Source organism: Pseudophryne corroboree, chromosome 7 (assembly GCF_028390025.1).
Source record: "Pseudophryne corroboree isolate aPseCor3 chromosome 7, aPseCor3.hap2, whole genome shotgun sequence".
Classification (NCBI taxonomy): domain Eukaryota; kingdom Metazoa; phylum Chordata; class Amphibia; order Anura; family Myobatrachidae; genus Pseudophryne; species Pseudophryne corroboree.
In genome coordinates, this window is record NC_086450.1 from 387,448,921 (window position 1) to 387,475,713 (window position 26,793).

At 47.1% G+C, this 26,793-nt stretch overlaps 1 protein-coding gene across 1 annotated transcript; it reads right to left on the reverse strand.

Moving 5' to 3' along the window:
- Positions 1-2,883: 2,883 nt before the first annotated feature.
- LOC134944213 (uncharacterized) lies at positions 2,884-24,310 on the reverse strand. Its single transcript, XM_063932795.1, has 6 exons — positions 24,272-24,310; positions 22,189-22,584; positions 20,208-20,811; positions 7,911-8,020; positions 5,552-5,947; positions 2,884-4,174 (listed from the first exon to the last, which is right to left on the reverse strand). Exons 1-6 carry the CDS (start codon positions 24,308-24,310, stop codon positions 3,527-3,529), a joined length of 2,193 nt encoding a protein of 730 aa, XP_063788865.1. The 3' UTR covers positions 2,884-3,526.
- Between the last annotated feature and the right edge of the window lie 2,483 nt (positions 24,311-26,793).

Here is a 26,793-nt window from a genome sequence, read left to right on the forward strand (position 1 = left end):
GCGAACTGCTCATGGGTGCTGCTAGGATTCTTGGGCAAGTCCCGGAATTTCTTCCTGTATGACTCTGGAGTGATGAAGAATCGCTGGAGGGTCTTTGCGACTTCGTCGTACTTTCCACAGTCCTCAGTGGCCACTCCTCGATAGGCCTCCAAGACCTCTCCATGCAGAGTGGGCACAAGGTGTCTCACCCACTCCGTCTTGGGTAATTCATGTAGTTTGCGAGTGCTCTCAAAAACTTGTAAATGTCCATCAATATCCCCATTATTGTCTGCAAACTTAGCAAACTGAATGCGTCCCGATCTGTGTGCAGCAGTGGGTAACGGCTCCCGGGGTACCACGGCTTGTGATGCCCGCTCCGCATGCCACATCCGATTGACAAGCATGCGTTCTTGCTCCGTTGCCCTTTCCCCCAATTCCGCCAGCCGATCTGCTAGGGTATCCGTGCCGCCCCCTCTGGGACGTTGGATCTCCGGCCCTGCTAGGGATTGCTGGGAAACATGGCTGCCCCTAGAGAGGGCTGGGCTTGTTGGTCTCACCGGTTCCATAAGAAGGTTGTCTGTTGGGTCGTCCTCTTGGATGCCGACGCCGTCGGCACTTTCCACCTCCTCCCGACTTGACTCCTTCAAGCTCATGAGCGCCACCTTCATGACCCTTCTGGACGCGTTGAAAGGGATATCCACAGCCTTCTCCTTGCACATGATCTCCAGATCGCCCTTAGATGTTCCGCTGAAGTCTGCCATCTTGTGCGTTCTCCTGCGCTGCAGTTACTCCTCTCCTGAGTAACTCGGCTTCTCCAATCGGGTGACCGAAAAGCCGCCTGGGATTATCCCACCGCTATGCCACCAATTTCTGTGATCAGATGGTCCCGTACGAAAGCCATCACCGCTTTCGTGTCCCGTCCCCAGTACATAGAATGGATATTTAGGTCACACGGGACCTAGCCACATGGGGGATTCCTGCTTAACATCAGTAACCGCCTGTTACTGACTCCACCCACTGTGCATTGGGCAGGTTTACGCTGCCACCACCAAACTCCTAACCTGTCGTGGCATTTGGAACCACAGTTCTGCTCTGTATGCGTCGACACGCCGCCTTACCACCCCTATGTGGTGTTGATGAATCCCCAAACTTTGCTTGCCCAAGCACAGAACAGTAGCAGGCCAAAGGCGGAGCTTGGAGATGCTGGTTACACCCCGGACAGCCGGAAAACGGAGCTAGGTTTCACCTAGCCCTGCAGGTCACAAGATGAAGCGGTCATCTTGAGGTGGATGATGTTTATTTGCCCAATAAATAGTTCTGACAAGAACTCAGCAATACAGCAAGATGTTACAGCAGAATGAAACTGGTATAATACACTTTTAAGCTCAGAGGTCTCCTCTTTTGATACAGTTATACCACAATGCATCTCAGTGGGTAGTTTCCCCCGAGTCCTTTCCATCCAATCAGGATAATTTACAAAATATAAATAAATTACATTTTAAAAGGATATAAGTGCATGAAGCAATTTCCTCCTTCCTGTCACACACAACGTTTGGTGTCATCTTAAACTCCATCCTTTCCCACCTGGCAGTTTAACATTCACTATTTATCACATAGCTTCAAAATACGGTATTTGATTTCCCACACAAATGTTCTTCCTTCCTGCATCTACCATTCAGGATTCCTATATCAATTAAACCAGCTACATCATTAAATACAGGTTTCCATACCCTTACCAATCCCCATACCACTGTACACATGGGATAAGGAAATTCCCTGTGATTAACATCTTTCTCTAAGGAACTCACGGTATCCGGTTGATAGATAGACAGTGTCTAGTTAGACAGTCAATAGATTGACACCATATGTTATGGTGCCCATACACTTGTGCGATTGCCTTCGACGCGATATCGGACCCGATTTCTCTTGAAGCTCACCTTAAGACAAATCTCATTGAAAGTGCATTTTTGGTGCATTCGATGCGCATACAATCCTGAATCTCATGCCCCTCACGACCGGAAATCGTGTGGTATCGGATGATAGAATTGGAGGGCATCTCATCTCATGCTGCCCAAAAGCACACCAGATTTATCTGACAGATTAAGAAAAATTTAAATAGAGGGCTGGCCTATCTGGGGGATATATAAACAAGCAGCCATTTTATAGTCTGTGCACTTCTGTTTGCTCTGTGACTAGAGAAGTTTGGTTTATACCTGCTGCTCATTCCACATTGCTAGCTAACGTGCACTGCTTTGTTCTGCTTGCATTACAAAGTGTTTCTATTTCTATACTGCTGTGTGTAGAGATGGATTCTACTCGCTATCAGGCTCTCATGTGCTACTCTGTGCTGAAGGTGAGGGGAGACATGGAGGGAGAGATCTTGCTGGACCAAGGAGTGGCTGCTTAAGCGGTCAACTCGCTCCTACATGCCCCTCCTGGATGAGATCAGGGAGAACAACCCGGATGACTACCGCAACTTCCTGCGCATGAATGACGACACCTTCCAGGAGTTGCTGCGTCTGGTGACCCCCCTCATACAGAAGCGGGATACCAAATCACGGGTTCCTATCCCTGCTGAGGAGAGGCTCGTGGCTACCCTGCGGTTCCTTGCTACTGGACAGTCGTTTGAGGACCTGAAGTAAGGGACCCGTATCTCTGCGCAGGCTTTGGGACACATCATACCTGAAACCTGCAAGGCTATCATCAAAGTGCTTCTACTGCAAGGTAAGAAAATTACACCACACATTGCTTGTCGTGTAACAAAATGTTTTATTTTGCAAACTGAAATTGCGTAGAAAAAATATATACTTTTTATTTCAAGACATAATTGTATATGCAGCCAACATGGCTGAACTTTTTCAAACAGTATAAAGTTTTCATTATGTATCATTACATTTATGACATGATAACAAAATGCTATATATAGCAACAAATGTGGTGCATTTTGATACTACGGCATTGAGTGGCACCGCAGCCAGGCGCACAATGCACATATGCAGCTTGGGGTAGGAAGATGGCTTCCCGGTCCCCAACGCCGTAGTATCAACGCCGTAGTATCAAAATGCACCACATCTGTTGCAATATATAAGTGCAGTATGATATACGGTGCAGTATGATATACAGTGTTTTTTGAGTGGCAGCGCTTTCAGGGGCACAATGCACACATGCAGGTAGGCCCGGCTTCAGGCTCCCGGCACCATCAACCGGACCCAAGCTGCATGTGTGCATTGTCCACCTGAAAGCGGCGCCACTAAAACGGCGTATATCATAGTGCACCAGATCTATCGCAGTATATACCAGGGCAGCAGGAATGTTATATATATTACCAACAGATGTGGTGCATTCTGATACTGCGGTGTTGAGTGGCACTGCAGCCAGGGGCACAATGCACACATGTAGCTAGAGGCAGGAAGATGGGTCCCCGGTACCATCAACCTGTCCCTAGCAGCATGTGTGCATTGTCCACCTGAAGGCGTTGACACACACCGTAGTATCAGACTGCACCACATCTGTTGGTATGTATAACAAGGGCATCAGTAAATGAGAATCACCCTACATTTGAAAGAGACTTGTCTCCTCCTCCTCTTGTACCCCCTGTGACATCAAGGAGGTCAAAATTGCGGAGGAGCCGGTGAATGTGTGGCTGCCTTGGGAAGGATAGCTGGTTTGAGGAGGAGATTGGAAAGTGGGGGTAGGGTGGGTGGATGGGGGTGGGGGTTGACGAAAACGGGGAGGGTGGCTGGTTTGATGAGGAGGGGTTTGAGGAGGATGGAAAGTGGAGGAAGGGTAGTTGGATTGGGCCTGCGGTAGTAGTAGATGTAGGGTAGGTGGGTGGTGGTGAACTGAAGGTCAATGGGAGATGAGGAGCAGGTGCTTGAGGTTCTGGCCCATGAACGTTCCACTCTGGTGTCAGTTGCCCTGAGAGTGTTTGGTACAAAACCTGCGACACCAGGCGCTGACACTCTACTTGCTGCTGGGAAGAAACCTTCCGCATAGTTTTGCTCACATATGATGCAAAGTTGTCAAACTCATCCGGTTTACGTAGCAGCTGTGAACGGGCCTCCGCTAGGAGAGGGTCTTCGACAAATTTTGTTTTCCGTGGCTTCCTCTTGCCAGTAGTTTGCGGCGGAGAGGTTGGTTCCTCTGGGGAGGTGTTGATGAGGGCAGGGGTACAGCTGAGGTCTTCTTCAGGTGTCTGTAAGGTAAAGAGAAACATATTTAGTGGATAGTCAAACTTTTTTTTTCTTTTACAGTTCCCTACAAGCGTGGCAGAATGGCAAGCTATTGTAGAGGACTTTGACAGGCGCTGGAATTACCCAAACTGTGGTGGTGCAATAGACAGGAAACGTGCGCATCACCAAACCCACCAACAGCGGGTCGGACTGCTTCAATTATAAAGGCTACTTTAACATTGTTCTCATGGCGGTGGTCAATGCAAACTATGAGTTTATTTTCCTGGATGTTGGGAAAAATGGTCGTTGCTCGGATGGTGGATCGTTGAAAAATACGCGCTTCTATGATAGGCTCACCACCAACTCCATTCATCTGCCGCCTGTGGAGCAAACAAAGAATGGCCTGGGATTTGTGTTCGTGGCAGATGAGGCCTTCGCACTGCACGAACACATAATGAAGCCCTACCCGCAAAGAGTCCTGAACCCTGATAGGCGCATTTCTAACTACCGCCTTTCTAGGGCCCGCAGGGTTGTTGAGAATGCATTTGGCATTCTCAGCAACCGGTTCAGGATCTTCCACAAACCCATTAACATGAGGCTGGACAAAAATGACTGTGTAGTAACAGCATGTTGTGTATACTACACAACATGCTTCGTTGCAAGGCCACGAGGCAAATGCCTTTGCTGCCAGCAGGACTGGAAGATCCCAACCAGCCAGTGATGACAGCACCGATTTGCTCCGTGGGACCACCTGGAGCAACTATGGGGGTCATTATGAGATGATCGCTAGCTGAAATTGTTTGCTGCGCAGCGATGATGCAAAAAAAGGCACTTCTGCGCATGCATATGTGGCGCAGCGCCCACGCGCGACTTACTTTCACAACGGCCGATGTATTTTTACACAAGGTCTAGGGAAGCTTTTCAGTCGCAATGGCCGCCGCAGAGTGACTGACATGAAGTGGGCGTTTATGGGTGTCAACTGACCGTTTTCTGGGAGTGTTTGAAAAAACGCAGGCATGCCAGGAAAAACGCAGGTGTGGCTGGGAGAACGCAGGGCGTGTTTGTGACATCAAATCTGGAACTGAACAGTCTGAAGTGATCGCAAGTGCTGAGTAGGTCTGGAGCTACTCTAAAACTGCACAATTTTTTCTGTAGTCGCTCTGCGATCCCTTCGTTCGCACTTCTGCTAAGCTAAAATACACTCCCAGAGGGCGGCAGCTTAGCGTTTGCACGACTGCTAAAAACTGCTAGCGAGCAATCAACTCGGAATGACCCCCTATACGTGGCACTGCAAGGGCAAAAGAGGTCAAGGAAAAATATAATGCCTTCTTCAATGGGGAAGGAGCTGTGGCATGGCAGGAGGAATATATTAGGTAAAAACCATTTAAAAAGCAACTTACCCCTTCGGCCTCTTCCACGTACAGACTTCCCTCCTCGAACTCGGCCATCACCACCAGGGACTCCTTAGCTGACCTTTTCTCCAGGGGGAAGTTGAGATCTTTGTAGTACCACAGCTGCGGCACATACACCTTCTCTGCACCGGCCCCTGACCTCTTGGACTCCTCCACCTTGCGATTTTCTTTGACAAAGACTGTCCGTAGATTGGCGATTTTCTTTCGGACCCAGACCACCGAGGCAGCAGAGAAGGTGGGCTTGGAGTACTCCACCATGCGGGTATAAGCAGCCTCCCTCTTCTGCTTGTTGCTGTAGTCTGGTGAGGACGTCAGCCACAGACACTCCTCCTCGTGGTACAGGCTGATGAAGCCGGAAAGAAAATCGCGGTTCTCATAGGACATCTACAGAATGCAAATAAAGGAAAATTAAAAAACATGAAAAAAGTTCAACTATTCAGGTTAAATAAAGTTTGTTTTCTAGTTAAAGTTCCATTATTCTGGATAAAAAAAGTTTGTTTTCTATTACTGGTGTGAGTTATCTGAAATCAGTAGCGGATCTTGCCACGGGCAAGCAGGACTTTTGCTCTGGGCGCTGCCTTCCGGAGGGCGCCGGCGCCATCCGGAGGGCGCCGCACCATGGCAAGATCTGCTGCTGCTGTGCCCCCCGCTGCCGCTGCCCACGTTCCCGCTGTGAAGGGGAACTAGACGCTACGCGTCTAGTTTCCCTTCGTCGGCTGCCCGTTGTGAAGGGAAACTAGACGCTACGCGTCTAGTTTCCCTTCGTGGAGAGGACCTTTACTGTAATGATGTGCGGTGCGCGTTGACGTCATCGCGCACCGCACAGCAAAGGTCCTCTCCACGAAGGGAACTAGACGCTTAGCGTCTAGTTTTCCTTCGTGGAGAGGACCTTTGCTGTGCGGTGCGCAATGACGTCATCACGCACCGCACATCCTTCTACAGTACAGGGGGCGTAACTGACCACGCCCCCTGTATGAAGCTACGCCCCCTAATGCCGCCCAGGGCGCAAGAAGCCCCGGAACCGGCCCTGTCTGAAATGTGTAGTGAGATTACATTGGTGTGCAGGGTGCAGCAGCATAACGGTGGGATGTGGGTTGCAGTGGCGCAGTATAATGGCGTTTAGGGCACGGCCGCATGGGGCTTGCAGTAGAGCAGCAGTTTGGGCAGGGGGGCCAGTATAAAAGTGGGTGCAGCATAATGGTGGGCAGTGGTGGTAAAACAGCATAATAGTCATTGGTGGTCAGTGGTGCAGTATAATGGCGTTTAGGGCGCGGCCGCATGGGGCTTGCAGTAAAGCAGCAGTTTGGGCAGGGGGCCAGTATAATGGTGGGTGCACCATAATAGTGGGCAGTGGTGGTAAAACAGCATAATAGTCATTGGTGGTCAGTGGTGCAGTATAATGGCGTTTAGGGCGCGGCCGCATGGGGCTTGCAGTAGAGCAGCAGTTTGGGCAGGGGGGCCAGTATAATGGTGGCTGCAGCATAATAGTGGGCAGTGGTGGTAAAACAGCATAATAGTCATTGGTGGTCAGTGGTGCAGTATAATGGTGTTTAGGGCGCGGCCGCATGGGGCTTGCAGTAGTGCAGCATTTTGGTAAGGGGGGCCAGTATAATGGTGGGTGCAGCATAATGGTGGGCAGTGGTGGTAAAACAGCATAATGGTCAGTGGTGCAGTATAATGGCGTTTAGGGTGCGGCCGCATGGGGCTTGCAGTAGTGCAGCATTTTGGGCAGGGGGGCCAGTATAATGGTGGGTGCAGCATAATGGTGGGCAGTGGTGGTAAAACGCAGCATAAACGGTGGGCAGTGTTGGCAAAAAGGAATAATCATTGGTGGCCAGTGGTATAGCCTGCCTACCTTGTCAGGTGTTTGGGAGCTCAGCAGCGTGCTTGCAGCCTCCTCTCCAGTCATGTGCGCAGTGAGGGGAAGAGGAGTGGCCAGGAAGTCGTCTCCTGTCTTCACATATCGCACATCGCGGTGTGATACATCGAAAGTGGTAAAAAACAGCATGCGATCACGCCGCGATTCGATAAGTATTAAGTGCAGCACATACTATCTTGAGACACGAGATTCGACCGGCGTGCCCGCGCATCGCGTCAAAAGGTACCTAAAATGTGCTTACAATCCCCCGATTTCTCTCACAGATCCAGTCGAAATTGAAGGTTAGTACCGATTATCTCACAAGTGTATGGGCACCATTAGGTCGACATGGTCAAAAGGTCAACATGAAAAAGTTAGACAGTACAAAAGGTCGACAGGTTCAAAAGGTTGACATGAAAATGGTCGACATAAAAAAAAGATAGACAACTGTTTTTTTTAAATTTAACATGTTTTTGGACTATTTCATACCTTCTCTATCCATGTCGGCATAGAGTTGGTTATAAACCTTGTGGCGAGCGCAGCGAAGCGAGCCCTGCGAGGGTATGCCATTGTACAATTGGGGGTTCCAGATGACAAAACTATCCACACAAACCACAAAACTGCAAAAAAACCTACCTTTTTTTATGTCGACCATTTTCATGTCGACCTTTAGACCCTGTCGACCTTTTGTACTGTCGACCTTTTTCATGTCGACCTTTTGACCCTGACGACCTTTTGACCCTGTTGACCTAATGTCTGTCTAACATATGGTGTCTATTGACTGTCTAACTAGACACTATCTATCATTTATACCACACCCGGAACTCACACCCAGCCTTTACCTGCCGTGCACTGTCCAACCTCAAAAAGGTTTTGTCATTCACACATCTGCTAGCAGAGGGCAACTAGCATGCCATTTCCTAGTCACAGAAGATAGGGGATCCTTATTCAGACAGCTATAGTAAGTGCATTTTTCCATTTAAAATACAGGTGAGCATATCTTAAATATAAAAACATTTAAACATGCAATCCTACAATAGTGCACAGAACACTAAATATGACATGTTAAAACACATCATTAAACATTTTTTTAAATAGTCCGCGCCCAGCGCCGTAAGTACGCCAAGCGCCTATTGTCCTCAAAATAGTGCCGGGCTCTTAGGGGTTAACCCCTTACGCGCCGTGGCCGCCATTAACCATGTGGCCGTCAGAGTCTCCAGCCACAGGCACCACGGGGTGTGGGGGTGTTAGGCACTGAGGGCGGAGGATTAGGTTAAGGCTGCGGGAAGTGAAGAGGGGGGTTAGGTTTAGGGACTACAGGGGGTGGTTATGGTTAGGCACCAATAGGGGAGGTCAGGGTTAGGCTTCGGATAGGGAGGGTTAGGTTTGGGGTGTAGGGGAGGGAGATTTAGGATACTTACCTCACCTATGTTGGGATTGCCACGATCGGGATGCCGTAGTCAGCATCAGCGCCTTAATTAGGTGTGTGCAGAAGGGGCATTGCCCACAGCGCACACCTAGTTAGAGCGCATATACCCCCTGCACTCCCACTGCCCATCCCTGTCTACTGCGCTCCAGCGGCCCGCCCCCTCTTTTGGCCCCTGTGTACTGTGCTCATACGGCCCCTCCTCCATCGGCATCCGTGTACTGCGCTCCAGCGGCCCGCCACCTCTCTTCGTCTGCAGTGCAGTGTACAGAGGGAGCGCTGGGTCAGGAGCCGGCACCAGCACAGCCACAGGAAGAAGGAGAAATTATGTAAGTGGCTGCCCACACACTACACTACACTACATTACACTAAAGTACACTACACTACATTACACTACAGTACACTATACTACAGTACACTACATTACAGCCTAAGTGTAGGGGGGCTGTAAGGTGCTCAGCCTGCCGTAATGAGTAAAAGGGGGCTCCACCTGCCATAATGTGTAAAAAGAAGGACTGTCTGCCGTAATGTGTAAAAAGTGAACTCTGCCTGCCGTAATGTGTAAAAAGGGGACGCTGTCTGCCGTAATGTGTAAAAAGGGGGATTGGCTGCCGTAATGTGTAAAAAGGGGACGCTGTCTGTCATAATGTGTAAAAAAGGGACGCTGTCTGCTGTAATGTGTAAAAAGGGGATGCTGTCTGCCGTAATGTGTAAAAAAGGGGATGCTGTCTGCCGTCATGTGTAAAAAGGGGGACGCTGTCTGCCGTAATGTGTAAAAAGGGGACGCTGTCTGCCGTAATGTGTAAAAAGGGGACGCTGTCTGCCATAATGTGTAAAAAGGGGGACGCTGTATGCCGTAATGTGTAAACAGGGGGACTGGCTGCTGTAATGTGTAAAAAAGGGGACGCTGTCTGCCGTAATGTGTAAAAAGGGGACGCTGTCTTCCGTAATGTGTAAAAAAGGGGACGCTGTCTGCCGTAATGTGTAAAAAGGGGGACGCTGTCTGCCATAATGCGTAAAAAAGGGGACGCTGTCTGCCGTAATGTGTAAAAAAGGGGATGCTGTCTGCCGTAATATGTAAAAAGGGGATGCTGTCTGCGTAATGTGTAAAAAAGAGGACTCTGTCTGCCATAATGTGTAAAAGGGGCTCTACCTGGTGTAGTGGCGCTACTGTGCGGCGTAATGTCAAAGTCGAAAAATATTGCAGTACACACATCACGTACAAACTACGCACAGATGGCCTCCGTGCGCGAACTTGCTCTGCTGTGCGTGCGCATATTCGCAATTTGCGTATGGTCGCTCCCGCGGTCCTGCGTATTAGCGCGTGGTATGAGTATTTACGGTAGAGTTTGTGAACGCATGGAAGGCTATCAAAACATATTACATATTTAATCCAAATAGTGCACAATGTACACATAGTATCCCTGCACCACATCAGAAAGTAACAGCAGTTTAAATGGTAACAGAACACAGGGATTCACCTTTACAGGATAGGAGGGGACAGAACAAGGTTATAAGGTGGTGTTTGGTATCCAGCTGAAGGGTATTTTAAGGGTAACATTCCGGTGTTGGTTTGAGAAAGATCGCATGTTCCTGCGGATAGTTATGTGCAGGAGCAGAATATAGATATAAACTGTATTTACTGTACATTATGTATGCAGCGGGAATCCAGAGGAGACCACCCACAAGAGCAGTTGATAAATACATCGCCTACCTATTCAAACCGACCTATGACCTCTCCTGTACTGTAAATGACCATCCCTGTGTCCAATGGACAAAGAGATTACAGTATCCATTGTGTTATATTTTGGATGAAGTGTATAAAGAGAGCCTGCAGCAGGCCTGGTCAGACACAAGACTCACAACGTTATCTATCAGATGACGGAGGACCAGACTGGGTAGCGCGGCGAATCCACTCACGTATGTAACATTGACTGTAGCCATTTACTCTGTTATATTGTATTGTATTGTTTGTATTGTAACCCCCTTTCAGCAATAATACGCTGTGGTGTCGGAACCCAGCGGTAAATTACAAACCGGTGTTGTGTCTTCCTTTCCCTGCTAAGGTTTAAAGGTGAATTGCTATCGCATTGCATTGCTGTATAGGTTTAAAGTGTATTAGTAACGCATCACATTGCTGTATAAGGTTTAAAGTGTGTTCATTGGGTGTGTACGCGCTGTGTGTACTTTGTACCGTCAGTGCGGCGTTTGTATGCTAAGTCCGTACACAGCACGGGACTTTGTACGCTAATAGCGTACAAAGTACGTAGAGTGTGTATTAAGTACAGCGGCCGCAGCGGCTCCATGGTAAAGTGTATTTAAGGTGTGTTTAAGGTATAGCTTTCATTCCTGCATATAAAACGGCATTATCAATTGGGGGCTCTCACGGGATATCACGTTCTTAATGATGCACTGTACATTACATACGTGGCTGTAATTGACCGGCTCCAATGGACGCATTGAGAAGCTGATGAAAATAACATCCACGTTAATGTATTGTTGTGGTATCAGTAAGCCGCTGATATGAAATTCAAGGGACAATGCGTTTCTCATAATATTTAAGATGCTAAAATGTATTTTTATTGTTGCAAAACAAGGTTCAAATAAGTCATATTGTGTTTGATTCAGATTGGATTGTTTATCTGTTAAGTAGGTTTAAAAGTACATTTAAAAGTTGCTGCATAGCCTTGATATAGTTTTTATTTTTAACTCAGGCCTAAAATAACTTCTGGTGCTTGTATGATGTGTGATTTCTTTGTGACAAAAGAAGCCGCATGGTCTGTCCTCCATTTTGGACTAACCACATGGCCTGTCTGCCATTTTGTGTAACCCTCATGGATGTGGAAGGGGGAGGAGCAGCGGCCATTTTGGGAAGGTCATTTTTCTAAATAGCTGATTTTCAGTCTGCTCAGAATAATCAGCTTTCCTTGGTCACATGAAACACGATTTATGAGTTACCAATGCATTTATTTAACCCATGCCATAGTCAATTACAAATAGTTACAATGGGGCCTAGTGAAAGTTAATAGTGAGATGAATACTTGATGTAAGGATTACACACAGAAAAAAAAAGATTTTTTTTTTTGTTTCTTTTACCTCTAGTATTTAGTTAAAATCTGCTTGCTAGTTTAGGATAGCCATTGAAATGTTAATTAACCTGTCCCACTACCCTCTTGAACAGGCATGTGAACCTCTGTTGATATGCAAATTTGAAGCACTGAATGGGTAAATGGGTCTCAGGAGACCAGTGAATGGTACATATATATAATATTATAATTATGTGTGTGTTTATATCAATGTATGTTCTGCAAGATAGCTATCCAATCTGAATCATATCATTTCAATTATTGATCATTGCTAGATCCATATAGATCTGTGTGAAACCGAATACATTTGTTGCTATATAGTTAAGAAAAAAAAATGCTTAAGGAAGTAAATGTAAAAGACACAAAACGCAGGTCTGGCCCAGTCGTAATAGGGTTTATACAGAAAGAAGGTGTGTTGTGTTAAGTGAGCAATTATAGTTGGTATTGCTCACATTTATAGAAGTTGTGGGATTTGTTTAATTGCGGACGTACGGTTTTGTACACGTGTCTCGGACAAAGTACGGAACTGCACACGCAGCGTAAGAGACACGCACGGTCGCGTGCTTACGCAAATTGCGTAAGAGTACGGTCGCTAAGTACAAATTACACAATAGTTAGTTTAGTTTAAAGGTGGGACAGTAGCTACGCTACAATAGCACCAAACTACCCGGTTTCTAAAGAAATTTAGTATAAAAACAAAATTTAGTATAAATATTTTTTTTAAATTGCCTCTGGGGGTAAAGCTGCCAACTTGAATGAATCCTATTTTTCTGTACAGAAAAAAAACAAAGTGTATTTGAGTGAGCGAACGTAGGAGTGAGTGGATATTTGAACCCCGGGAAATCGGGATCCCGTCGTTTGGTACATCAAATGAGTGGAGACTTGGTGGCGTGAGGCGGCTGACTCACGTTAGTATAAGATTGAAATACGCAAATCGTGAGGTGATTTGTAGAGGAGCGTGATAGTGCATTGTATTGCGAAGTATTGAAGTTAAAAGGTTTTTGTATTACGCTCCGGACTGAGGGTCGCAGTTGGTACATCGACCCATGGTCGTATGGCAGATAGGTAACAGTACCTATATGCTGTGCGATTGGACCGCGCATTTGTGGGTGCGATATATATAGCGCAACTGGATACCCCTTTTACGAGCTTTTGCGTAAAATCGCGGTACCATTAGTGCTGTATAGAGCATACGCAAGTGTGATTTGTGTATAAGGTTATAGGGAGTTTTCGCTGGTCTCTCTCAGGAAAATCTCCAGCGGTGTATATTCATTGGAATAGGTAAGTCACTCCTAAACACTTCCAGTGAATAGAAATCAGATAGGGACCTCGCTGGGTACGCGGTGTTCACTATTGGAGTGAGTCGTGGTACATAGTGGAGAAGGAGTGGGTGAAAGCGATCTAAGAACTTTCACCGTCTATTCGTATTGTGCATTGGGGATTGCGTAAAAGGAAAAAGTCTGCGATGGGATCCAATTGCACAAGCGGTGGACGTTTTGTAACCAGGGTTCAGGTTGAATAGCCGCGGCCCAGGGGGTCAGCGAGGATTGTTATGTGTGGTAAATATGGATCACACACTGAAGACTTTTTGTCTGACTGGGTACGTATGACTGACAAAGATAGGGTACTATTCCCTAGGGTGGCCGGCTTTGAACCAGAGGCACTGCAGAATGTAGGCAGTAAAATATGTCTTCTTAAATCCAGAAAACAAAGGATTAGACATACAGATTGTTTAAATTTCTGGCAACAGGAGGGGGATATACAAAGAGAATTAGCTCGCGCAGCAGGTTCCAAACCTAGCGGGAAAATAATGGCGACCGCACCACCACCACTACCGTATATTGCGGGGGAGAATATGGCTACAGTCAATGGTATATCCGTAAAATATAGTAGTATGTAAAAACAATGTATTAACCCTAATTATTTTTTGCAAGATGTATCCTGTTTTTGAAGTCTTTTCAAGGTTATAGGTCACAAGAGGATGATGGACTTACTGGCAGATCAGTTCCTGTATTTATTAACAGAGAGAGAGAGACATAAGATGCATTGGAGGGAATGGTAATTGTATCGCTGGCCTGTAACTGTAATTGTATGTAACTGTATGTTTTAACTGCTTACTGTATGAGTTGTAACTATAGGTATACTGTACTTTGTAATATATATATTGAATCTATATCTTTTTTTTAATAACATATATATCCAGTCAAATCGCAGCTCTCCTCCAAGCAGTCACCTTGCTGCAGGAAACTCAGGTGGGGCCTGTCCAACCAGGTAGAGCAGTAACAATATTCCCCAATGAAAGAACTGGTGAGGTCACAGCTACCGGTAAGTGTGAGACAGATCATTGCACAGAGACAACAACACCTCACAGTAAACAGATTAGGAACGGAATGGTGGGATTACACCCTGTCTTGGAAATAGTAACCCCCAATGGGGGAACCAATAGTCAGGGAATAATCCTCACCAGGAATAATGCAATGTATTACCCGTGGTCCAGAGCTGGGCTGCGGTCAATCATTTCAGAATTCCCCGACCCTCGGAAGCATTTAGCCAGATGTCAGAAATTTTTCAGAGATCTGGGTAATGCGTATGAACCGACAAACGAACACTGGCGGATATTTTTGAAAGCGTGCCTACCTCCTAATATTGACACCCAAAAATGTATCACTGATTGTAGATTAGAGTCGGATAGTCTTATGACTGACAAAACACAATCAGGAGAACTTAGAGCAAATTAACATGCAACTAGAGTTGTATTTCCCCACAATTGTTAAGTGGAGAAAAAAATGTTCTCCATAAAACAGAGGGAAAATTAGAGATGAGCGGATTCGGTTTTACTCGGTTTTACTCGGTTCTCAAAACCGAATCTTATTGGCTCACGGATGTCACGTGTTTTGGATAGCCAATAAGATTCGGTTTTGAGAACCGAGTAAAACCGAATCCGCTCATCACTAGGGAAAATTAAATGACATCTGAATACTTCCATCAGGACCTGCAAATAATAGATAGATACATGGGGGTATCAGATACAGGGAACAATGCGAATTACAGGGAGGTAGCTGTTTCTGTATTAATGGACGGACTCAATCAGACAGTAAGGGACAGGGTACAAACATTTTTTGCCTGATTGGAGAGGGGCCACAGTAGCTTGTCGTAGAGAGTACGCGATTGAACACCATAAGAATATTGCTAGGCGTAGAGAACTGCAGGAGGAGAGGCTGGGGATTGAAAGTATACAGGCTCTTACACCAGAGTCTCATCAGCCTAAACCCCAAAAACCCTGGTGGTAAGAAAAGACCGAGAAATTGTTACATTTGTAAAAAAATAAAGGACATTTTGCTAGAGATTGTAAGAGTAGAATAGCACATAGCCAATATAGACCCCTAGACAGAGAAAACAAGCCCCGTTATTAAACACATAGACGGGATCAAGGGACATATAGTAAGGAGTCACGAGCAATATAGAAAACACAGATTCGGTTAATGTGAAGAATGGAATAAATGCAACTTTACCCTTTTGACAGAACTTACTGGGGTTAGGAGGAGGTCTCTAAACTTCTGCTTCTTTCTCTAGCAGAAGTGACCTCTAATTAATTTAGCAGAAGTTTTGTTAGAGATGGTATACATATAGCGTGCTCCCGCCCAAGAAGTACGAATTATGTTGGATACCCACGAAGACTAAGGTTGCATTTCGCTGTTCTAGATACATGTCCATCACAGGTAGAGGAAATTATCTCAAAGATACCGGGTTCCCTATGACTTTAGAATGGACAGGACACTGGATTGATGGTTGGTTCTATATCGGAGGGGCTGAAGGGACCTTGTGATGTATTGAGGGGAGGAGCTACGTCACCAGGGGGAGGAGCTACGGGCGAACAGGGTACCCGAAAAGTACCCTCGCGGGCTCGCTTCGCTCGCCACGCTTCGGGCACGGTGGCTCGCTCCGCTCCGCTTCGCTCACCACCTAATTACTAAAGGTAATAGTTGGTGGCGTGGATAGTAGAGGAACTATCCCGCTGGCCTAGCTCCTCCCCCTTGCGTCGTAACTCCTCCCCCTTAAGGAAAAGGTCCCTTAGCCCACTTGATTCTAGCATCTACCCTGGATTGATGGCTGGGATAGTCCCAGTAGAGATATAACACACATAGATTTTTTGGGGGGGAGTAGACCGAGTAGAGAATCATTCCCCTTAGTGCCCAATCCAGATGTCAAACTTTGTAAAATCTTCTTTGCCTCTACCAACTTATCTGTTACTAAACTCTATGTGATTTGTCTTCAAAGCTTACTCTTCATCTCTTACGTTCACCGACAGGGTTACAGTTCAGACACCACAGGCCTACTCGGTCTTTCAGAGTTCTGCCCAAATCCAGTATATCTCACCAGCATAGGGACACCAGTATCAATGTGCCTGGTCATGCACAAAGGGTGGAGAATGGGAATACGGGTGAAGGGAGACTGTATATAGACACCGATATGCATGATGGCGTGACAGCCTGATGGTGAACGCAAATCTGAAAAATTTTCTTTTTATTATTTCCTTTCTCTTTTCACTTTCCACAGATGGTTTACTTCACACAAGTGATAATACACAACAGTTAAACACATTGAAATGCAAGATTTATGTTCCCTACAGAAAGGTCGCTGACCCGGAGAGAACTTGCGACAAAGAGCAGAGTGTAGAGAACCTCGTATCACTGGAGTGTCTGTTCCGGGAAGGTTAAGAGGCAGAACTGTTGAAGGGCATCCGAGCACAGATCTAGAACAGTTGTAGTATCATTCTTTTTTTCACCTCCCCCTGCATTTTCCTGTCTTTTCCCCTTCTTATTTTCCTCCTTTCCCTAAACAAAATGGATCGATCACAAGAGACTGCGTTTAGGGTTCTATTAGTAATTCTGGTTTTGATCAAGACAGTTTGTTTTGGTGAGGGTCCCAGAGAGGTCGAGCAGGGATCTGGAATGGGTTCTGATGGCAAGTATGAATTTGTAGGATCTCAGGATCAGCGCATCACTTTAGTAAAGGCTGGCATCAGTAAGCGCTCTGGTAGTCAGGGAGCTCGGAGGCACTGTGAGGGGTTATTGTCTGATGAATATTGTATTTGTAGGAATTGTGAGAATATAGTTGAGGATGGGTGCATCCAGAGATGTCAGTCCAACCATAATATCGACATGGACCGTCATCCGTTGAGTGATTACCACTCACTAGTGGGTAAGGTCTTAAACCAGACAGAATGCTGGGTGTGATCACAGGTACCTCAAGGTCAGAGCAAGTCAGGATTAGTACCGTACCCTTTAGCAATAGATGAGGTACTCGAATTATGGGGTGGGAGACCGGTGGACAAGAAATTCAATATTTCTAGGCCCCCTAGTTTGAAGCTCCACCAGTATCATGTAGACAGGTCCTTATTGTGTTTTAATATTTCCAATTACCGAAAACCGGGAAATTGGGAAGTGACGTGGAATAACCAGACAATGACCTTTTCACACAGAGCTGATAGGATACCCATAGACTCTGAACTTGTACGCCAAATAGCCAACAGTGGGAGGTATTTTCGGTATAGGTATACTCGTGGAAGCAAGACCATGTGGGTTGGAAAAGTATCGCCAGGGTATTGTGCTCATATCATCCAGCCCGATACTTGTACTGAGCAGATGGGAGAACTAGGGATTGGTTTCTTTAATTGGAAAATTTGCAATATGGTGATGTTATATTTTGTCCCCTATGTCCTCCCAGATGATGCCTATTTCATATGTGGGAGGAAGGCGTACAAGTGGCTTGCCCCGAGCTCAGAGGGATTGTGTTATATTGGGTGAGTACTGCCAGAGGTCATGACCATAACCCATGATAAGATGAAAGACGTTCACCGCAGTGCTCAGGCTCCTTATACTCATACTCACTATGAACACATCATCAAGAGACACCTCATACATAGGACAGAGCACGCAGCCTCTGATTTGATCCACGAATCCACCGGGATTCAATTCCTTCTCGCATTAGACATCACCCGTACTGCCAGAGGAATTATAAATTATAGGTATATCCATGCGCTAGCGAACTTGATAGATAATATCACTGAGATGTATGATGACACCTTCAGGTATATGGGAAGGGAGTTACAAGCTTACAAGCAGGAACTGATTCCACGCAATTGGTTCTCAGGTTTAGGAGAGAGGGCTCAAAATGTCATCATGAGTGTAGGGAAGTTTCTCCTTTGTATCCTGGGAGGCTTCATAATTATTGGTTTGATATTTAGGTGTGTTCGAATTCTGACGCGGCGCAAACACGGCACAAAATTGATGAGTCTAAGGAGCAAGGGTACTGTTACAGCAGCAGATTTAGTTTACGACCCATCCATAGAGACTGTGATATGATAAGGATTGCAAATGAATTTTATGGCCTGTTTCGTTCACCCGTTTTTCTTTTGTCTCCCCCTCTGCCCAGATACATCCATCCGGAAAAAGACATCAGCCCTACCCAAAATGTTTATGTGAATGTATTTTATTTATATGTCTTATCTTCATCTCTGCAACCTTCAGTTAATGGCACACATAGTCGACAGGTGATATCCACATATACTAGCACTCACATATGTTTCCCCCTCCATGTATTATCAACTAAATGTGCACCCCATTTGTTGGAACAAGAAGCCGGAAAGAGCTCAGTAGTGTTTGTTGGCCCACTTACAGACCCTTAATACGGGATAAGAAGGATTTAATGTATACTTCGCAATACCTCAAAGCTTATTTAGAACATATACGGCACGATGATACATGCCCCTCAGACATGGATTCATACATACATGCTTTTTACTATCCCACTAGGTCATACATCTCCCACCTACAACTCTCCCCGATCATCTGTAGATATTGTATTGATATTTTTCTGTTTAGTGATTAGATAGTGGCAGTTATTGGTGACTGCCAAAGGGTGGACTGTCAAAGTCGAAAAATATTGCAGTACACACATCACGTACAAACTACGCACAGATGGTCTCCGTGCGCGTACTTGCTCTGCTGTGCGTGCGCATATTCACAATTTGCGTATGGTCGCTCCCGTGGTCCTGCGTATTAGCGCGTGGTATGAGTATTTACGGTAGAGTTTGTGAACGCATGGAAGGCTATCAAAACATATTACATATTTAATCCAAATAGTGCACAATGTACACATAGGGGTATATGCAATTGCGGTCGAATTCCCGAAATTGTCGAATTCCGGGAATTTTTCGCCCCCCAAAAAAAATCGACAATGCAATTCAGTACTTTCCGACAAAAAAACGGACTTTCAAAATTCGCCTTTTTGAAATTCGACTTTTGACAAATTCGACTTTTTTGCAATGATACACATGCTGCAATTCGACCAAAGTCTATTCAATGGAAGTTTGGAAATTCGACAACAGTGCTTTTAGACAGTAAATTCGTCATTTTCAATCCGACACACTTTGGAGGGTGAAACTAATAAAAAAATTTTAAAACATGTTTTTTTTTGTGTTTTTTTTTCTTGGTAATATCATATCTATTTATATTAGAAGGGATTAGGTACTTGGTTTGTCTTTTTTGGAGGCACAAGTATTATTTATATATTTTTAAAAATAATATTATTTTTTTTGGATGGAATGGTAAAATCCCTGAAAAAAATGGCGTGGGGTCCCCCCTCCAAAGCATAACCAGCCTCGTGCTCTTCGAGCTGGTCCTGGTTCTAAAAATGCGGGGAAAAAATTGACAGGGGTTTCCCCGTATTTTTAAAACCAGCACCGGGCTCTGCGCCTGATGCTGGTGCAAAAAATACGGGGGACAAAAAGAGTAGGGGTCCCCCGTATTTTATACACCAGCATCGGGCTCCACTAGCTGGACAGATAATGCCACAGCCGGGGGTCACTTTTATACAGCGCCCTGCGGCCGTGGCATTAAATATCCAACTAGTCACCACTGGCCTGGGTACCCTGGGGGAGTGGGGACCCCTTCAATCAAGGGGTCCCCCCCCAGCCACCCAAGGGCCAGGGGTGAAGCCAGAGGCTGTCCCCCCCATCCAAGGGCTGCGGATGGGAGGCTGATAGCCTTGAGAAAAATGTCAGAATATTGTTTTTTCCAGTAGTACTACAAGTCCCAGCAAGCCTCCCCCGCAAGCTGGTACTTGGAGAACCACAAGTACCAGCATGCGGGAGAAAAACGGGCCCGCTGGTACCTGTAGTACTACTGGGAAAAAAATACCCAAATAAAAACAGGACACACACACCGTGACAAGTACAACTTTATTACATACTGCCGACACACACATACTTACCTATGTTGACATCAAGGAGGTCAAAATTGCGGAGGAGCCGGTGAATGTGTGGCTGCCTTGGGAAGGATAGCTGGTTTGAGGAGGAGATTGGAAAGTGGGGGTAGGGTGGGTGGATGGGGGTGGGGGTTGACGAAAACGGGGAGGGTGGCTGGTTTGATGAGGAGGGGTTTGAGGAGCATGGAAAGTGGAGGAAGGGTAGTTGGATTGGGCCTGCGGTAGTAGTATATGTAGGGTAGGTGGGTGGTGGTGAACTGAAGGTCAATGGGAGATGAGGAGCAGGTGCTTGAGGTTCTGGCCCATGAACGTTCCACTCTGGTGTCAGTTGCCCTGAGAGTGTTTGGTACAAAACCTGCGACACCAGGCGCTGACACTCTACTTGCTGCTGGGAAGAAACCTTCCGCATAGTTTTGCTCACATATGATGCAAAGTTGTCAAACTCATCCGGTTTACGTAGCAGCTGTGAACGGGCCTCCGCTAGGAGAGGGTCTTCGACAAATTTTGTTTTCCGTGGCTTCCTCTTGCCAGTAGTTTGCGGCGGAGAGGTTGGTTCCTCTGGGGAGGTGTTGATGAGGGCAGGGGTACAGCTGAGGTCTTCTTCAGGTGTCTGTAAGGTAAAGAGAAACATATTTAGTGGATAGTCAAACTTTTTTTTTCTTTTACAGTTCCCTACAAGCGTGGCAGAATGGCAAGCTATTGTAGAGGACTTTGACAGGCGCTGGAATTACCCAAACTGTGGTGGTGCAATAGACAGGAAACGTGCGCATCACCAAACCCACCAACAGCGGGTCGGACTGCTTCAATTATAAAGGCTACTTTAGCATTGTTCTCATGGCGGTGGTCAATGCAAACTATGAGTTTATTTTCCTGGATGTTGGGAAAAATGGTCGTTGCTCGGATGGTGGATCGTTGAAAAATACGCGCTTCTATGATAGGCTCACCACCAACTCCATTCATCTGCCGCCTGTGGAGCAAACAAAGAATGGCCTGGGATTTGTGTTCGTGGCAGATGAGGCCTTCGCACTGCACGAACACATAATGAAGCCCTACCCGCAAAGAGTCCTGAACCCTGATAGGCGCATTTCTAACTACCGCCTTTCTAGGGCCCGCAGGGTTGTTGAGAATGCATTTGGCATTCTCAGCAACCGGTTCAGGATCTTCCACAAACCCATTAACATGAGGCTGGACAAAAATGACTGTGTAGTAACAGCATGTTGTGTATACTACACAACATGCTTCGTTGCAAGGCCACGAGGCAAATGCCTTTGCTGCCAGCAGGACTGGAAGATCCCAACCAGCCAGTGATGACAGCACCGATTTGCTCCGTGGGACCACCTGGAGCAACTATGGGGGTCATTATGAGATGATCGCTAGCTGAAATTGTTTGCTGCGCAGCGATGATGCAAAAAAAGGCACTTCTGCGCATGCATATGTGGCGCAGCGCCCACGCGCGACTTACTTTCACAACGGCCGATGTATTTTTACACAAGGTCTAGGGAAGCTTTTCAGTCGCAATGGCCGCCGCAGAGTGACTGACATGAAGTGGGCGTTTATGGGTGTCAACTGACCGTTTTCTGGGAGTGTTTGAAAAAACGCAGGCATGCCAGGAAAAACGCAGGTGTGGCTGGGAGAACGCAGGGCGTGTTTGTGACATCAAATCTGGAACTGAACAGTCTGAAGTGATCGCAAGTGCTGAGTAGGTCTGGAGCTACTCTAAAACTGCACAATTTTTTCTGTAGTCGCTCTGCGATCCCTTCGTTCGCACTTCTGCTAAGCTAAAATACACTCCCAGAGGGCGGCAGCTTAGCGTTTGCACGACTGCTAAAAACTGCTAGCGAGCAATCAACTCGGAATGACCCCCTATACGTGGCACTGCAAGGGCAAAAGAGGTCAAGGAAAAATATAATGCCTTCTTCAATGGGGAAGGAGCTGTGGCATGGCAGGAGGAATATATTAGGTAAAAACCATTTAAAAAGCAACTTACCCCTTCGGCCTCTTCCACGTACAGACTTCCCTCCTCGAACTCGGCCATCACCACCAGGGACTCCTTAGCTGACCTTTTCTCCAGGGGGAAGTTGAGATCTTTGTAGTACCACAGCTGCGGCACATACACCTTCTCTGCACCGGCCCCTGACCTCTTGGACTCCTCCACCTTGCGATTTTCTTTGACAAAGACTGTCCGTAGATTGGCGATTTTCTTTCGGACCCAGACCACCGAGGCAGCAGAGAAGGTGGGCTTGGAGTACTCCACCATGCGGGTATAAGCAGCCTCCCTCTTCTGCTTGTTGCTGTAGTCTGGTGAGGACGTCAGCCACAGACACTCCTCCTCGCGGTACAGGCTGATGAAGCCGGAAAGAAAATCGCGGTTCTCATAGGACATCTACAGAATGCAAATAAAGGAAAATTAAAAAACATGAAAAAAGTTCAACTATTCAGGTTAAATAAAGTTTGTTTTCTAGTTAAAGTTCCATTATTCTGGATAAAAAAAGTTTGTTTTCTATTACTGGTGTGAGTTATCTGAAATCAGTAGCGGATCTTGCCACGGGCAAGCAGGACTTTTGCTCTGGGCGCTGCCTTCCGGAGGGCGCCGGCGCCATCCGGAGGGCGCCGGCGCCATCCGGAGGGCGCCGCACCATGGCAAGATCTGCTGCTGCTGTGCCCCCCGCTGCCGCTGCCCACGTTCCCGCTGTGAAGGGGAACTAGACGCTACGCGTCTAGTTTCCCTTCGTCGGCTGCCCGTTGTGAAGGGAAACTAGACGCTACGCGTCTAGTTTCCCTTCGTGGAGAGGACCTTTACTGTAATGATGTGCGGTGCGCGTTGACGTCATCGCGCACCGCACAGCAAAGGTCCTCTCCACGAAGGGAACTAGACGCTTAGCGTCTAGTTTTCCTTCGTGGAGAGGACCTTTGCTGTGCGGTGCGCAATGACGTCATCACGCACCGCACATCCTTCTACAGTACAGGGGGCGTAACTGACCACGCCCCCTGTATGAAGCCACGCCCCCTAATGCCGCCCGGGGCGCAAGAAGCCCCGGAACCGGCCCTGTCTGAAATGTGTAGTGAGATTACATTGGTGTGCAGGGTGCAGCAGCATAACGGTGGGATGTGGGTTGCAGTGGCGCAGTATAATGGCGTTTAGGGCACGGCCGCATGGGGCTTGCAGTAGAGCAGCAGTTTGGGCAGGGGGGCCAGTATAAAAGTGGGTGCAGCATAATGGTGGGCAGTGGTGGTAAAACAGCATAATAGTCATTGGTGGTCAGTGGTGCAGTATAATGGCGTTTAGGGCGCGGCCGCATGGGGCTTGCAGTAAAGCAGCAGTTTGGGCAGGGGGCCAGTATAATGGTGGGTGCACCATAATAGTGGGCAGTGGTGGTAAAACAGCATAATAGTCATTGGTGGTCAGTGGTGCAGTATAATGGCGTTTAGGGCGTGGCCGCATGGGGCTTGCAGTAGAGCAGCAGTTTGGGCAGGGGGGCCAGTATAATGGTGGGTGCAGCATAATAGTGGGCAGTGGTGGTAAAACAGCATAATAGTCATTGGTGGTCAGTGGTGCAGTATAATGGTGTTTAGGGCGCGGCCGCATGGGGCTTGCAGTAGTGCAGCATTTTGGTAAGGGGGGCCAGTATAATGGTTGGTGCAGCATAATGGTGGGCAGTGGTGGTAAAACAGCATAATGGTCAGTGGTGCAGTATAATGGCGTTTAGGGTGCGGCCGCATGGGGCTTGCAGTAGTGCAGCATTTTGGGCAGGGGGGCCAGTATAATGGTGGGTGCAGCATAATGGTGGGCAGTGGTGGTAAAACGCAGCATAAACGGTGGGCAGTGTTGGCAAAAAGGAATAATCATTGGTGGCCAGTGGTATAGCCTGCCTACCTTGTCAGGTGTTTGGGAGCTCAGCAGCGTGCTTGCAGCCTCCTCTCCAGTCATGTGCGCAGTGAGGGGAAGAGGAGTGGCCAGGAAGTCGTCTCCTGTCTTTACATATCGCACATCGCGGTGTGATACATCGAAAGTGGTAAAAAACAGCATGCGATCACGCCGCGATTCGATAAGTATTAAGTGCAGCACATACTATCTTGAGACACGAGATTCGACCGGCGTACCCGCGCATCGCGTCAAAAGGTACCTAAAATGTGCTTACAATCCCCCGAAGCGAGCCCTGCGAGGGTATGCCATTGTACAATTGGGGGTTCCAGATGACAAAACTATCCACACAAACCACAAAACTGCAAAAAAACCTACCTTTTTTATGTCGACCATTTTCATGTCGACCTTTAGACCCTGTCGACCTTTTGTACTGTCGACCTTTTTCATGTCGACCTTTTGACCCTGACGACCTTTTGACCCTGTTGACCTAATGTCTGTCTAACATATGGTGTCTATTGACTGTCTAACTAGACACTATCTATCATTTATACCACACCCGGAACTCACACCCAGCCTTTACCTGCCGTGCACTGTCCAACCTCAAAAAGGTTTTGTCATTCACACATCTGCTAGCAGAGGGCAACTAGCATGCCATTTCCTAGTCACAGAAGATAGGGGATCCTTATTCAGACAGCTATAGTAAGTGCATTTTTCCATTTAAAATACAGGTGAGCATATCTTAAATATAAAAACATTTAAACATGCAATCCTACAATAGTGCACAGAACACTAAATATGACATGTTAAAACACATCATTAAACATTTTTTTAAATAGTCCGCGCCAAGCGCCGTAAGTACGCCAAGCGCCTATTGTCCTCAAAATAGTGCCGGGCTCTTAGGGGTTAACCCCTTACGCGCCGTGGCCGCCATTAACCATGTGGCCGTCAGAGTCTCCAGCCACAGGCACCACGGGGTGTGGGGGTGTTAGGCACTGAGGGCGGAGGATTAGGTTAAGGCTGCGGGAAGTGAAGAGGGGGGTTAGGTTTAGGGACTACAGGGGGTGGTTATGGTTAGGCACCAATAGGGGAGGTCAGGGTTAGGCTTCGGATAGGGAGGGTTAGGTTTGGGGTGTAGGGGAGGGAGATTTAGGATACTTACCTCACCTATGTTGGGATTGCCACGATCGGGATGCCGTAGTCAGCATCAGCGCCTTAATTAGGTGTGTGCAGAAGGGGCATTGCCCACAGCACACACCTAGTTAGAGCGCATATACCCCCTGCACTCCCACTGCCCATCCCTGTCTACTGCGCTCCAGCGGCCCGCCCCCTCTTTTGGCCCCTGTGTACTGTGCTCATACGGCCCCTCCTCCATCGGCATCCGTGTACTGCGCTCCAGCGGCCCGCCACCTCTCTTCGCCTGCAGTGCAGTGTACAGAGGGAGCGCTGGGTCAGGAGCCGGCACCAGCACAGCCACAGGAAGAAGGAGAAATTATGTAAGTGGCTGCCCACACACTACACTACACTACATTACACTAAAGTACACTACACTACATTACACTACAGTACACTATACTACAGTACACTACATTACAGCCTAAGTGTAGGGGGGCTGTAAGGTGCTCTGCCTGCCGTAATGAGTAAAAGGGGGCTCCACCTGCCATAATGTGTAAAAAGAAGGACTGTCTGCCGTAATGTGTAAAAAGTGAACTCTGCCTGCCGTAATGTGTAAAAAGGGGACGCTGTCTGCCGTAATGTGTAAAAAGGGGGATTGGCTGCCGTAATGTGTAAAAAGGGGACGCTGTCTGTCATAATGTGTAAAAAAGGGACGCTGTCTGCTGTAATGTGTAAAAAGGGGATGCTGTCTGCCGTAATGTGTAAAAAAGGGGATGCTGTCTGCCGTCATGTGTAAAAAGGGGGACGCTGTCTGCCGTAATGTGTAAAAAGGGGACGCTGTCTGCCGTAATGTGTAAAAAGGGGACGCTGTCTGCCATAATGTGTAAAAAGGGGGACGCTGTATGCCGTAATGTGTAAACAGGGGGACTGGCTGCTGTAATGTGTAAAAAAGGGGACGCTGTCTGCCGTAATGTGTAAAAAGGGGACGCTGTCTTCCGTAATGTGTAAAAAAGGGGACGCTGTCTGCCGTAATGTGTAAAAAGGGGGACGCTGTCTGCCATAATGTGTAAAAAAGGGGACGCTGTCTGCCGTAATGTGTAAAAAAGGGGATGCTGTCTGCCGTAATATGTAAAAAGGGGATGCTGTCTGCGTAATGTGTAAAAAAGAGGACTCTGTCTGCCGTAATGTGTAAAAGGGGCTCTACCTGGTGTAGTGGCGCTACTGTGCGGCGTAATGTCAAAGTCGAAAAATATTGCAGTACACACATCACGTACAAACTACGCACAGATGGCCTCCGTGCGCGAACTTGCTCTGCTGTGCGTGCGCATATTCGCAATTTGCGTATGGTCGCTCCCGCGGTCCTGCGTATTAGCGCGTGGTATGAGTATTTACGGTAGAGTTTGTGAACGCATGGAAGGCTATCAAAACATATTACATATTTAATCCAAATAGTGCACAATGTACACATAGTATCCCTGCACCACATCAGAAAGTAACAGCAGTTTAAATGGTAACAGAACACAGGGATTCACCTTTACAGGATAGGAGGGGACAGAACAAGGTTATAAGGTGGTGTTTGGTATCCAGCTGAAGGGTATTTTAAGGGTAACATTC